This window comes from Epinephelus moara, chromosome 19 (genome assembly GCF_006386435.1).
Source record: "Epinephelus moara isolate mb chromosome 19, YSFRI_EMoa_1.0, whole genome shotgun sequence".
Taxonomy (NCBI): Eukaryota; Metazoa; Chordata; class Actinopteri; order Perciformes; family Serranidae; genus Epinephelus; species Epinephelus moara.
Genome location: NC_065524.1, coordinates 4,685,421 through 4,699,170, shown reverse-complemented (window position 1 = coordinate 4,699,170; position 13,750 = coordinate 4,685,421). Strand labels below are relative to the sequence as shown.

The 13,750-nt window shown below is 41.5% G+C and overlaps 2 protein-coding genes across 6 annotated transcripts in view; one reads left to right on the top strand and one right to left on the bottom strand.

Moving 5' to 3' along the window:
• Positions 1–13,750, bottom strand: part of borcs7 (BLOC-1 related complex subunit 7) — a 1,032,483-nt gene that overhangs the window by 370,800 nt on the left and 647,933 nt on the right. The window lies entirely within an intron of this gene.
• Positions 1–13,750, top strand: part of LOC126406430 (heterogeneous nuclear ribonucleoprotein L-like) — a 122,767-nt gene that overhangs the window by 4,827 nt on the left and 104,190 nt on the right. For 2 of the 4 annotated variants that reach the window (XM_050070700.1, XM_050070698.1), the window contains exon 4: positions 487–733. In XM_050070700.1, the coding sequence (XP_049926657.1) occupies positions 506–733 (228 nt within the window). In that variant the 5' untranslated portion in view covers positions 487–505. Of the gene's footprint in view, positions 1–308; positions 734–13,750 lie in introns of those variants that run through there. The other 2 variants (XM_050070699.1, XM_050070702.1) reach the window with 2 other exon arrangements.

Sequence of the window (13,750 nt, the reverse complement as noted above, 5' to 3'; positions counted from 1 at the left end):
CTCTCTCTCTCTCTCTCTCTCTCTCTCTCTCTCTCTCTCTCTCTCTCTCTCTCTCCCCCTCTCCCTCTGTTTTCCTGCGCTCTGCAATTCAGAGTCTGTCTCCACTGTTTTTTTTCTGTAGCCCACCATTCCTCTCTCTGCTCCTTCTTTCCGCACTCCTCTGCAGTGCATGGAGAGCTGTCTGTTGACGCATCGTCACGAGCCAATCACACGCCGTCTCTCGAAATGCAGGACCAAACTGACCAATAAGAGAAAAGGACGGGGCGGGATGTGTCCAGTCCACTCACGCCTCCACACATAGAAAATCACTGGTGTTGGAAAGTGACAGAGAAACAGACAGGGACAAACTGGAGCCGCGACACGGGGACAGGGATACCAAAAGACACAGACAGACACACGGAGGCTGCTTCACGAGGAGACAATACAGGATAATTGTTGACATGGACGTATCAGTCTGACCATACCCCGACCCGTTCTCTCCAACAGGTCCACTACAGCCGCGAGCATGTCGACGGTTGAAGGAGCCGGCCAGCGCGAGGAAGGGGAGTACGGAAGGGCGGCAAAGCGGCTGAAAACGGATGAGGGAGAGACGGAGCCGGAGGAGAGGGAGGAAGGGGAAGAGGAGCTGGAGGAGGGGGAGGATTCGGACTCCGGCTCGCTGCCCGGTAACGTAGAGTCAGCGGTGGACAACCGGGCCCGGTGGAGCGCCAGCCAATACGGAGCAGGACGGAAGGTAAGGAGTGCAAAAATATTATCTAACATTACCCTGCAGCACAGCATCACAGGCGTCTACGTGCGCACGCGCGCGCCCGTGTGTTTGCTGCCGCTGTCATTGTGTCAGTGAGCATCTCCAATCTGTCACACACCACAGGTTATTCTATGTCAGCAGTGTTCATCACAAACAGGATGTAGGCCGGACAGTCCAGGCTACTGTTTTAAATGACAAGTAACAATTCAATTTTTGCATTCAAATTTCAGATTTACTGATGAGACAATTTAATCACTGTTAATATGGAATTGGAAATGTTGCCACATGCATTATGTCCATGGGCGGATTATCAGATAAGGAGTCCCTAGGCACAGATATGTTAAAGGCCCCACCACTGCTCCCACACAGAAGCAAGACAGACTTTGTCCTCGTTTTGTTGTTGTTTTGCATCTGTCTTAAGTTGCTTGCCATCTTTTTGTTGTTTTGTGTCTCTTTAGCCCTTTATACACAGTGGTGGTGCTATAGAGCTGTTAAGCAGTCCCTTCTTCGTGCCTCCTAGTGTTGCAACAGTATAAGATTTTCACAGTACGATAACCATCTCAGAAAATATCACGGTTTCACTGTATCACCGCATTACAGAATTTATATTATCATGAATCAGAATGAGCCTTAGAGGAATGAAAATTGAAGGGTTATTTTTGTTGAACAAATGTTTTATTACTGTAATTAAAACTTGAAACCATTTTTTAATGGAAGCTTGTGTAAAAAGTTTGATAATAACTAAAAGAAAAGGGAGATTCTTCGTCCAGTTGCATTTTTTTCCCCCAGTATCGTAGATAAGCAGATGTACTCAGTAAGATAACCGTCAATTTCTATAACACAGTATACCTTAAAATTGGTGTATCGCTGCGACCCTAGTGCCTCCCTTGCATTTTTACACAGAACCAAACAACAGAAGCGTCTTGCCACTCCAGTGAGTGATTTTAGACAACATGCAGGCATAGCAGAAGCAAAAGAGGTGTAACAGCCGTGACATGTAACACAACAGATTGGTCTCTAGTGTGACATATAACATACCTGTTGGCAGGGCTTTATAAACAATAACACTGGCATAACACAGCAACAATAACCATTTATAGTCCCTGTTATATGGCTGCTGATCTCGTCCTCTGCTTGGAGGGTAAGGAGCTCCTGAGCCTCATTGTTCTCACAATTTCCGGACATTTTTGGCTGCTGCTCTTTTTTTTTTTTTGTTACTCAGCTGCTAACTGCTAGCAGCTGCTTTTGAAATCTTTAGCACATCATCAAAACATCACACCTGTGTTGCCCATGATCCCACCCTGAGGGCTTTTTCATTTATACAGACATCGTTTCGGCGCTGTCACTACCTCCAACGGCAGCTTAGAGGTGAGACAACTCTGTCTCTTCATTCTGCAAGTATACCTTTTACACAGAACGGCGGGGTGGCATAATGATATGAAATTCCCTCCTTGAAGAGGCAGTGTAATCAGCTGTTGGTAACAAAGTCTTTGTGAACCAAATGGTGCTGGTAAGCAGGTTTTGTTACCGCTGAACAGAGCCAGGCTAGTTGTTAAACCCCTCTCCAGTCTTTGTGCTAAGGTAAGCTAAGCAGCTGCTAGTTGAAGTAATTTTGTGGCCTTTTTGGTCATTTTGCATCTCACAAGTCATTTTGTGTCTCTTTATGGTAGTTTTGCCCATTTTTGTTGTGATTTTGTGTCTATTATTAGTTCCTTTGTGTCTTTTTCTGGTCTTTTTGTGTCCCTTTGAGGTAATTTTGAGTCTCTTCCTGGTTTGTAATTTGAATGTCATTTTGCAGATGAAGGCCAGGGGAGGCCTCTGACAGCATGGGCCCCTGGGCCTGTGCCCAGTAGGCCTGTTCAGTAATCCATTCATGATTATGTCCCACTTTTTAGATGAATTTTCATGTTCTTTTAAGTACACAAATTGTACTTCTACATCAATCAATCCAGGTCTGGCTCAGTTATTTTGGTTAAAGTTCCTCTCCCTGATATTGTTACACTGCAGATATCAGTGGGTCCTCTCAGCTCACCAACATGGGAGAGTTGGGGCCGGGACACTTGACGCATCTTTAGCTGCCTGAAAACCGTGAGGTCAGGAACTGGGTGTTACTCCTATGCCTACCTGGTCCCTACTTTTAAAAGCACGACGCATGTTGCATCTGACGTTGCTAAGCGACCATAACCAGCACCATATCATAGCCTACTTACTAGAAATCCTGAGTGCAGAGTTGATCTTCTTCCAGACGTTATTTTTTGTGTGTGTATGAGGCCTAAAATATTGTCTGTGAGACAGGTGTAAAGCTCTGGGTAGGCCTGCTCTAAAGTGATCAACTTCTCCATATTTACCACAGACTGATATTTACAGAAGAAGGGAAAGATATCTACTGGCTGTGATTAGTTGTTCCCTTCACATAGGGATGCAACGATTACCGGTAAAATGATGGTCAAAAAAAAAAAAAAAAAAGGCAAAATTCCTGATGGTTAGTATTACCGTTTCAGATTTTAATTATCATTAAAACTGTGTTTGATTACCGCACTTTGAAAAACTCACGGTGATATTGCTCATTACCTTGAAAAGCAGCAGCAATCCCTTAGACACAGGCGCGCATGCGCAGTTTGCAATGCTTGGCCTTTGACACATGGCTGAAGGCACCCGCAAGGACAGTGCTCCGGAGATTTTTCCCCTCTAAAAGGTCTGAGGTCTGGACATATTTTGGAATTTATAAGGATGCTGAGGGGAAACTAATTGAAAATAGTCACCCTGTCTGCAGAAAATTCAGAAAAAAAGTCTCCGCGAAGGGGGGTAACACTTGAAATTTGATGAGCCATCTCCATGACCACCACCCACAACTATACAGCGAGTGTACCTGTGCCTGGTACCCACTACACAACTTTTCTGCCCGTTCTGAAAGTCACTATGTCACATTATACAATTGTGGGGTCCTAAAATCGTGCCGTGACTTGGCCGACAGACATGACACACTACACTATGGTCCACACCAGTTATCCCCGGTCGTCTTTCATGACGAGTGTAATGTCATTGGGTTATTCTTGTCCTATTTTTATTACTTTTACTATCATTTCAGTCACTGTGTCTGTTCATGTGCCAGCGGAAATGTTGTTGTAGTCACCTAAAAAACGCCAGCAGACAGCAGGAGCTTCATTTGAAGTACCATACGCAAACGTAGAAGCCGCTGAAACCTCCACAACAAGTTCCTACAAATATTTCACCATAAAAGCCTATTTAGAAAGTGGAGGGATTATCTCAGCTGAGGTCATAAGGAGCTTTTAATTTGAAACCAATTCAGGAAGTGTTGAGTTTGAAATGACGGCGCGATGCATTAACTTTATCAAGGCAAAAGGGAGCGGATAAAAAGTAAAAATGTAAAGATACAGAGGGATTAATAAATAACGGCCCTTTTATAATGTGGTCTGTTTCAAATGAAGCTGGTAGCCTCTGCAGTTGTGGTGAGTAAAAGCCCCGCCACTATTTTTTTAATTTGCTTACTTTAAGTCATCTGGTGAAAATTCTTGTATTTTTTTATATCGCAATATATATTGAAAAAATAAAATAAAAAATTGCAATGTCAGTTTTTTCCAATATCGTGCAGCCCTAATGTATAGCTGATCAGGGACTGTGTTATAGTCAATGACATAAATGTAGGCTGCAGCTTGCAGAACAGTAATGGAGGGTTCAGAAGCAACAAGCACAAACTCTAATGCTAGTAGAATAAACACAGCAAATAGATTGAATAACAATGAAACAAAAACAAAACTATGCACTCACTGAGTTTCTTGAAGGAGAAGATGTTTTCAGCATTCTTCTGACTGGGGTTGTCAAAAGTATCGATACTCTGAAAAGTATCGATACTTAAACGTATCCGGATACAATACTAATTTACAAAAGTATCGATACTAACAGTGCACGCCACCTCAACGCCTGTCGGGTGCGCGCGACGGGTCCGACGGACACGCGCTGTGCAGACAGTGTCTGGCAGGCACAGAGCCCTTGCTGCAACCCGGCTTGTTGTCGTCGCTGTGCATGCATGCACACATTTCTGTTGCTGTAATATGGCCAGCGCGGCTGCAGGAGGATCAGAGCAGCCAGTTTTGGTCAAAAATGATAAAGGAAAAAGCGCTCTTTGGAAATATTTAGTGAAGTGAACACAGCACGCTGCTAGGGCCGTAACGGTACATGTATTTGTGTCGAACTGTTCGATACGCGACTTTTGGTTCGGCACGACCCTGTACCGAATTATTGGGCGCAGGATATTATTTTATTTTATTTTGTTTTATTTTAATTCCGTTTTTGTGAGCCGAACCATTTAAAATATCGAGGACCGAGTCCCGTAAATCTCCGCTTTCACTTTGTGCATGGTGTGGGTTAAAATGAATCCGCTTTCACTTTGTGCATGGTGTGGGTTAAAATGAAAAAGAAAGTGACAAACACATAAGCCGTGTGAGCCTGCTCCGCCTCAAGCCGGTCGCGGCGCACCATACGCCCGCCGCGAGCCGTTCAGCACCGCGGACAGTCGGACTAATAGGCTGTCGAACCAATGACATGGACCCCATGGCAAGTGAGCCTGACAAACCTGAAGACCCACCCGCAAACCTTAAGTCCTCCGTTCGGGAACACTTTGGTTTCAGGGTAAAATACGAAGATGGAAATAAACAAGTGGACAAGACAAAAGCAGTGTGCCGACACTGCGGAACAGCGGTCGGGTATGTACTTGGAAACACGTCTAACATGCTAACGCATCTAAAGCGACACCACCCGAGTTTGAACGTTAACCGGCACGACTAGAAAAAGCAATCTGGTGCAAACTACGATATCGTCGTCGTTTAAAAAGAAAGAGCGTTTCCCTGACCATCGCGCTAAAGAAATAACCAACGCCATTGGAGTTGAGTAAAATTGTTTAAGCTGCACTTTAGATATAAGCATGTTTTGTTTACTGCACTTTAACAAAGTGGGAAAGCTAAGTAAGTTCCTAGTAAAACTGAATCTGAGCAGGCTTTAAAGCTGACCAGCTGCACTATACTTTTTATTTTAATTGAGTAAAACTGTTAAAGCAGAAATGTATATTTATATTTTTCATTCAAAAAATGTGTTAAAAAAACAGCAGGATTTTATTTTTCACTTTTATATTTCTATTTTCATTCAAATAATGTGAAAAAGCAGGTTTTTATATATATTTGTTTCATTCAAAAATTGTGTAAAAAGAGTTAACTGCTGTGGTGGTATGTTTTAATAAGGTTACCAATAAGTAAAAGATATTTAATAGTTGTCTATTTTTTTCATTACTGTACCGAAAAAACCGAACTGTTACTTGTGTACCGAGGTACGTACCGAACCGTGATTTTTGTGTACCGTTACACCCCTACACGCTGCAGATGGCAGGTATAGCCCCTCCCCTCACTAGCAGCTGAGCAGCTGGTGTCGCCAGCATCAAACTAAAATATAACTTCTAAAGTTAACTTTATCAGTCATGCCCGTCTGTAACATTAATAGACAATGTTAGTTTAACAGGACAACACAATTATGTGTGTCTGAAAAGTTATGTTAACTGTAAAGTCACAGATTGAAGCTGAAAAAACGTTTGGTTTCTCCCGTAACCCCTGGTTCTCTGATCACAGTGAGGTAGAAACAGGAGCATCCTGAGCCTAAACTACCAACTCTTTTTGATCAGCAACGAAAATATGGTGCCAATTCACCAGAAGCACAGAAAATAAACAGGGCTGTAGATAAATACATTTGTATGGACAGATCTTTTATTCTGGTTATTTATTATTTTGGGGGGATTTTTTGTTGTTATCATTGATCTGATGTTTATTTAAAAAATGACATGCCTCTTAATTTTTTGCTGCTGTATCGAAAATGGTATTGAGTATTGAATATTTTCCTGAGTATCGATATCGAGTTTGAAATTTTAGTATCGTGACAACCCTACTTCTGACTGGATTTGGCAAAAGCTTGATTTATCAACTGGCTCTGTTGGTGATGAGGAAGATGTTCCCTGGTGTTTTTGTTATGCTAATTGGCTAAATGAGTGTGTCTGTCAAGGTGAATTATCATGCCCACTGAAAGTGTTTGGGGTAGCAGTGGGGCCAGACGGTTATAGAGAGCCAAATGGTACATTGAGCTCACCAGGCTCCTGTTGTACAGAAGCACGTTGTGGGAACATGGTGCCAACATCATATGTGTGCAAGTATGTTTTCTTTTTGATCAGTGAATTGTGTTATAATGAACATGTCACTGATCAAAAATATCTCATGTTGCACATCCCAGCTTTCTTGTCGCAAATTTGAAACTGGTTCAGGGGTGATTTGGTGATATGTGTGGATACTGGTGGTAGTGGCAGATAGGGTTTAATAATACAGGTCCTAATGGTACTTGTATCAATCAATAAGGGTAACAAACACAACTCTCTGTCCAAAATTCTACAAAGTAAGTACAGAGACAACAACACCACTGGTGAATTGGAAGGAGAGTGGACAGTATTTGTAGGTATTAAAATCATAAAGTGTGCCTTTAGGGTTTGGTTGATTTATAGGGATGTCCAGTTCACATGTTTTTGCCTCATTGCTGAGTAGTAGTGGAGCATTTTGTGAAGTACACCTTTTTGCTTTCTCTCTGAAGCCCTTATTAGACAGGAATTGTGCAAATTTGCAGAAAAGCCCAATCAGTCTTTTTTCAGCATTGGCAGTATAAAAACAAAATCGGGGAGGGCGGAAAATTGCCGCCTTCCTACTTTTGTTTATACAGAATGTAATGGGGGGCGTGAGCAAGTGACAAAACAGTGACGTGGGAGTCAGGCGGCGGTAGTCAGACGACGATTCTCTCGTAAATCGGCCTGTTCTTCACCGTCCCCGTCATCTGACGGTAAATGGCCTCTTTGTTTGCGAAGTTGCTCATCTTTACAGTGTCTGTCAGGTTTGCGTTTCCCTCTTGCTACTAGCTGCTCGCTAATTCCTGCTATCAGCTGTTTCCTGTTTATCCACCGCCAGTGGCTCGCACGTGCGGCGTCATCAACAGCTCCTCCCACAATTCTTCAACAGCCCCTCCCGTTGCGGAAGGCCGCCTCGTTTAAACTTAAAGGGTTCCGCCAATATGACTACCCTCCGAAGCGGAAAATTGGGCGCCTCGGATCAACTCGCCTTTCCGCCTCTGTGTATAAACGCTCACAGCTGGCCGGCAAATCGGCCCAACATTCGCGGAAAATCTGGCAGTGTAAAAGGGGCTTGAGAGTGACATGTTCTCTGGAGTGTGGAAGCAGGGGAAAACAGCCAGCCTGGATCTGTCCACTAGGGCTGTAGTCAACCAAAGAAAATCTTGGCCGACTAAAGTCGTACATAATCTTCAACTAATCGGTTAGTCATGGGAAAAAAAAGCACGTTATTTTTACTCCTGTGGTAGTGTGTCTGTGTCACTCTGCAGTTACACCTCCAAAACACTAGTCGGTGGTGGAGGACTCTGTTCAGCGCTGTAAAGTTTAGTTGATTCAAAACACACATTAAATATGGCTTAATAGAGACAATTTCAAACACAAGTACACAAATTGGCTTCACTATAAATTGCAGAATTGACAGACAAACACTTTTACATTGTATAAATTAAGCCTAGCTTCTAGCGATCTTTTACTCTTCTCATATAAAACCAGGGACAACAGCAACATTTAACAAAAGTAACGGTACATAATTTGGCTCCATTACAACTCACAAGATTCACCAACAAAACAACTGTCTTATACTAAACAAGTTTTCCAAGCAAATACAACATGCTAACGTTATTACAAGGTTTCCGCGGGTCATTAAAAAGCATTAAAAGTCATTAAATAGATTTTGCGAAAATTAAGGCCTTAAATGGCATTAAAAAGCATTAAATTCGATGTCCAGAGGCATTAAAAAATTAAATACACTTGATGGAAAAAAACCCATTGTTATTCACGATTTATTTTGATTATATCAACATTTAATAATTTTGATCGGAAGTATAATGTGATGATTGACAGGCGGAACCCTTTAATTGGCTATTGTTTACGGCCGGTGCACGAAGTCACAACACTGGATGCTTGGAATGCAATGTTCTGTGAGCGTGCTCATGCTGTGGCGAAAGAGCGGAGGGAATATTAGCAAATGTCGGAAAAATGAGAAAATGCAAGTTTCAGCAGAAGTGGTTGGATGAGGAACTATTCAGAACCTGGTTGAAGCCCGTCGACGGTAAACCCGGAGAGGCATTTTGCAGCGTGTGCAAAAAGATCTTCAAACTTTGCACAATGGGCGTCAATGCGGTGAAATCACACATGCTGTCAGATAGTCACAAGTCGGCGATTAAAGGCAGGCAGCAGTTAACTGTGCCGAATTTCTTTGCCGTGACCAGCAACGCCACTTCTGCTGTCGCCACCACAACTGCAGCTGCTGCTGCTACTACCACCACACCTGCCGCTACAGTGACCGCCTCCAGCCTTTTCAGGTTAGAGTTAGTTTTTCACATCATTCTTCAGGCTGGTTTTGTTATTTTTGAAATGTGCAAATAAATTCTGAGACTGTGAACCGTCTTGTGAGCCATTTCTAATTCACTATAGAGTGACAGTTAATGTAAATTTAGATTTTCTCAAATATTCAAGATTAGCATTGTCAAATGCTTACAATGTTGTCTATATATATGTATATATATATATGAATAAAATAAATAAAAAACTGTATCTGCGGTTGGACATGGGCATTAAATTTGATTAAAGTGGCATTAAAAAGGGCATTAAAAAGCATTAAATTAGATTTGCTGATACCTGCAGAAACCCTTTATTAGTGCCAGCCCATGGAATTTGACATTGTATACATTAGCCTAACAACTAGCGATCTTTCCCTTCTCTCATATAAAGCCAGGGACAACAGCAACATTTATCAAAGATAACCTCACACAATTTGGCTCCATTACAACTGAGAACATTCACCGACAAAACACCAGTCACACTAAACACGTTTTCCAAACAAATACAACATGCTAACGTTATTAGCGCTAGCCTATGGCATTTTACATTGTATAAATTAGCCTAGCGACGAGCGGAGATTTCCTCTGTTCATATGAAGCCAGGATAAATCACACACAAGACTTGAAATGCTATATTACTGGAGGCTTTACTGTCTTCACAATTTATTGTTTCTTATATATGTAATACAAGTAAACTAGTCCATACCCATTGAGTACAGCATACCATACCATGACTGAGTCATACCAAAAATTAGAAAAAAACCAAACATTCGGCCACAGGGGGAGCCAGAGCGATCGGTCGCATTTTAGCCATTTTTAAGCATTTTTCTGTTGTTGTAGCGCCACCGAGTTGCCAATTAGAGTTAAATTTCTCCAGTCACCTTGAGGTGTCCTGTTCTACATATCTACTAAGTTTAGTAAAAATCAATATGGCGGTTAGGCCTAGATAAGAACAGGGTGTCCGCGGGGTCTTAAAAAGTATTAAAAGTTGATAAATCAAATTTCGGAAAATTAAGGCCATTAAAAAGTATTAAAAAGTCTTAATCGCGATTTTATGAAGTATTAAATTGTCTTGGCATTCAAGCTTTGACAAAAAGTATCCATGAATGTATAATTTATTTTCCTCCTCGCGACTATTACAAACAACGATGTGTAGGTAGGCACTCTCGGACTGCCATCGGGGGGGTGCTGAGCGAAAAAAAAAAGTCCAAAAAAGTTAATAACTTATGGCGAAAAGGTAGTTTCTTGCAACCCTAGAATTAAGATAAAAATATTCACAAATGAAAAAACACTTCTGGTTGCTGATAAGTAGTGTTTAACTTTTGATTTAACACTAAAAATTAAAACCCTCGGCACGCACTGCAGTGCAAGCAGACAGAGGTCACTGACACCAGACTCAGCGCAGCGGACCGGTGGAAAATGTCACCATCAGCATATTATTTTACATCAATAAAATCTATTTTATCACATTGTTGAAAGAATTTAGTCGTCTGTGTTCAAGCAGGATAATAGGTCTCCATTCATTGCACGATGGGCTTTCTATTTCCTTGTCGGAGATGTTTTCTTTTTTAATTACATGATAGCTATTCTCCCTTAACTCACCAGTAAAGAATACCTTTATCCATTTCAAATAACCCGTGGCAATAATAATATCCCTGTTCTCTGATTTACTGTGAAACTTTTTTAAGCAATTCATGCAACAATCAGACCAGATGACTTCTTTACTCGGCCTAATGGGGCCGGCCTTTATTTGTCAACCAACCAAAAACAATCAATCAATTAAAAACACAAACTGGAACTGGAACATGAAATCTTATATGCCTAACAGACATTGCTTCTTGTTCTTTGAATTTACATATGGCTAAAGGGGAAAAAAACAACCGTAAACGGACGGCATGATTAGTGTTGCAGTCAAGGTCCCCCAAAAAAACGGGAGAAAAAAAAGGCAGAATATTCGATTTTTTTTTTTTTCACAATCGAATCCCGTGCCATCGAATGAAGCTTCGAATTTTTTGGGTCAGCCCTAAATCCCACATGCAAGGGGCTAGCCATAAGGTTGTTGTTTTCAGCAAGTTGGCCTTGAATAGCTGATGTTGAGCTGTAGAGCTGTGTTACTTGTTATGACCTAAGGTGTATTTTAATAAACCTGCCTTTGGTTTAATTTATTCTATCAAGCTTTATTCCTTCTCATCTTATCTGAGTTCTATTGTATGTTTGTGCTCCATTGATTTAATTGCAAACTACAACTGTTTAGTAAATTAAACATGTGTTGCTGCTAACGACAGCTTGAAGTGGCGATGAGGTCTTAAGGTTTTTTGGAAGGTCTTAAAAAAGTCTTAAAAAGGTATTGAAATTAACCTCAGGATTCCTGCATATACCCTGAAGAAATTAGCTCTCTAGCACCCCCATTTTGTTTGATCGGGTCAGTAATGGAGGGGTCCCCTCAGATTATGTGTGGTCATATGCCTACAAAGTTGCGTGGTGATTGGTGAAACCCTTGAGATGTTATACACCTTTATGTGATGAGCCACGCCCTCCGCAATATTTATTGCGTTATAGAAGCTCAGTTTTAGTAATTTTTCCAACTTTTGCCAAGAGGGAACTTTAGATATTGGTCCCTAGATTATGTTCACCGAGTTTCATGCAGATCGGTCAAACTTCCTAGGAAGAGATCGATTTTAAGTGTTTTTCCAAAAATACAAAATGGCGGAAAATCTATATAATTGGAAGTTATGGATTCTTGAGGCACATTTGTTCCTCATGAGGAGAGGCATCTCTGTGCAAATTTCCATGTCTCTACGACATACGGGGCATGAGATATGCCCATTCAAAGTTTGCAATTTCAACCGGTTGCTATAGCGCCCCCCTTTGGCCAATTGATGTAATATTGCTTCATTCACATCCTCCCATGACCCTCTACCACTGTGCCAAATTTCACATGGATTGACCAAGTCAGTGAGGAGAAAAACGTGGAACAGACACACACACAGACACACACACCCACAGACAGACAGAGTTTTTGTCATTACATAGTAAGATAAGATACAAGCTTCGCTTCCACTGAGGGAAATAGTTTCAGTATACAGAAACTGACAGGAGGTCTGCGTCACCGCGATTAAATAATCGACTAGTTGACCAGGAGACTACAGCCCTACTGTCCACAGTTCAAACATACACCTACTAACACCTCTAAAGCTCTCTAATGAACACGTTCTATTTCATGTTTTGTTTGTATAACCTGTAAACGAACTAGGGATGTCCCGATCACATTTGTTTTGTATCCAATCTGATACCGAGTCCTTTATTTTGAAACCGAGTCCGATACCAAGTTCGATCCGATACCTTGCAAAGCATTAAGAAAGAAAAAAAAAGAATGCGTCCAAGTTGTCCCATAAGGTTTGTTTTTTATTTAAATAGTATCCAAAAAGCTTATTGGTGGTTCAGCAGCACAAAATGTAAACAAATTCAGTATCATCTTCTTGTCGTCAACAAACAAAATAGGCCTATATCTTTTGTAGCGGTTTGACACATGAAACAAATATTTTTCTTTTACTCAGTCAAACCCCACAAAGAAACCATAAAACCCATAAAACAGGTCCCTTAACACCAAAATTAAATTGTTTTTACCTGGTTTCTGTAGAACAAAAGAATTATACTCAATTTTCAAAAATACAAACACAACTAATCAGTTTCAAGAAAGTATATATTTTTTTCACCAAAGAAAAGAAATGTTCTGTTCCGTTCAGTCAGTTCAATCCAGTTCAAACTAAAAACTCCACTCCGGGATTTCCAAATAACATATCACAGTTCAATTCAGTTCAATCCACACAGTTCGCTAAACAAAAGAAAACTCCACCCCAGGTTTTCTCGTAAACAAGGAAGTAAAGAAAATCCACTGTTCGCTCTAGCTCAGTTCAGTTTCAAAACAATAAATCAACCCGGCCCGAAGGTTCCAAATAAGGAATAATGAAACGAAAAGTAAGCCCTGGCTTTTGCCAACTCACGGGACCGTGGGTGAATGCCATAACGCTCCGGCGTAGTTTCGGGGCGTGTAGGCTCCGTAGGATCCCTTGATATCCATGGCAGGGAATCTGAGGTGAGGCCGGTGGCCGGATGGATGATATTCCACAGGGAAGCGCACCTGTTTCTCAGAGTTTGAGCAGTGTAAAATGCCGTGGTAGGCCGAATACGCAGAGGACTTCTGGCTCATTTCTCACTCGCTGGCATAATGTAGGGACTGATCTACCTGGGCTCAGCTGATCGAGCCATCCCACTGGCCGATAGCACCGGTGGGTGTGTCTTAGGCTTGTACCGGTTTGAAAATTTTCCAACCGGTTTGATTTAAAGCAAAATATCTAACCGAACCAATATATCAAATTATATACCAAATTTTACCACTGGGGGTCGCATTTGAGCTATTTTTCCCAACAAAAGCCCATTGTAGGTGTAATGCGCTTCCAATCCACTAGGTGGCGGTAATGCTGTATTAACCGCCAATACACACAAGGTTAC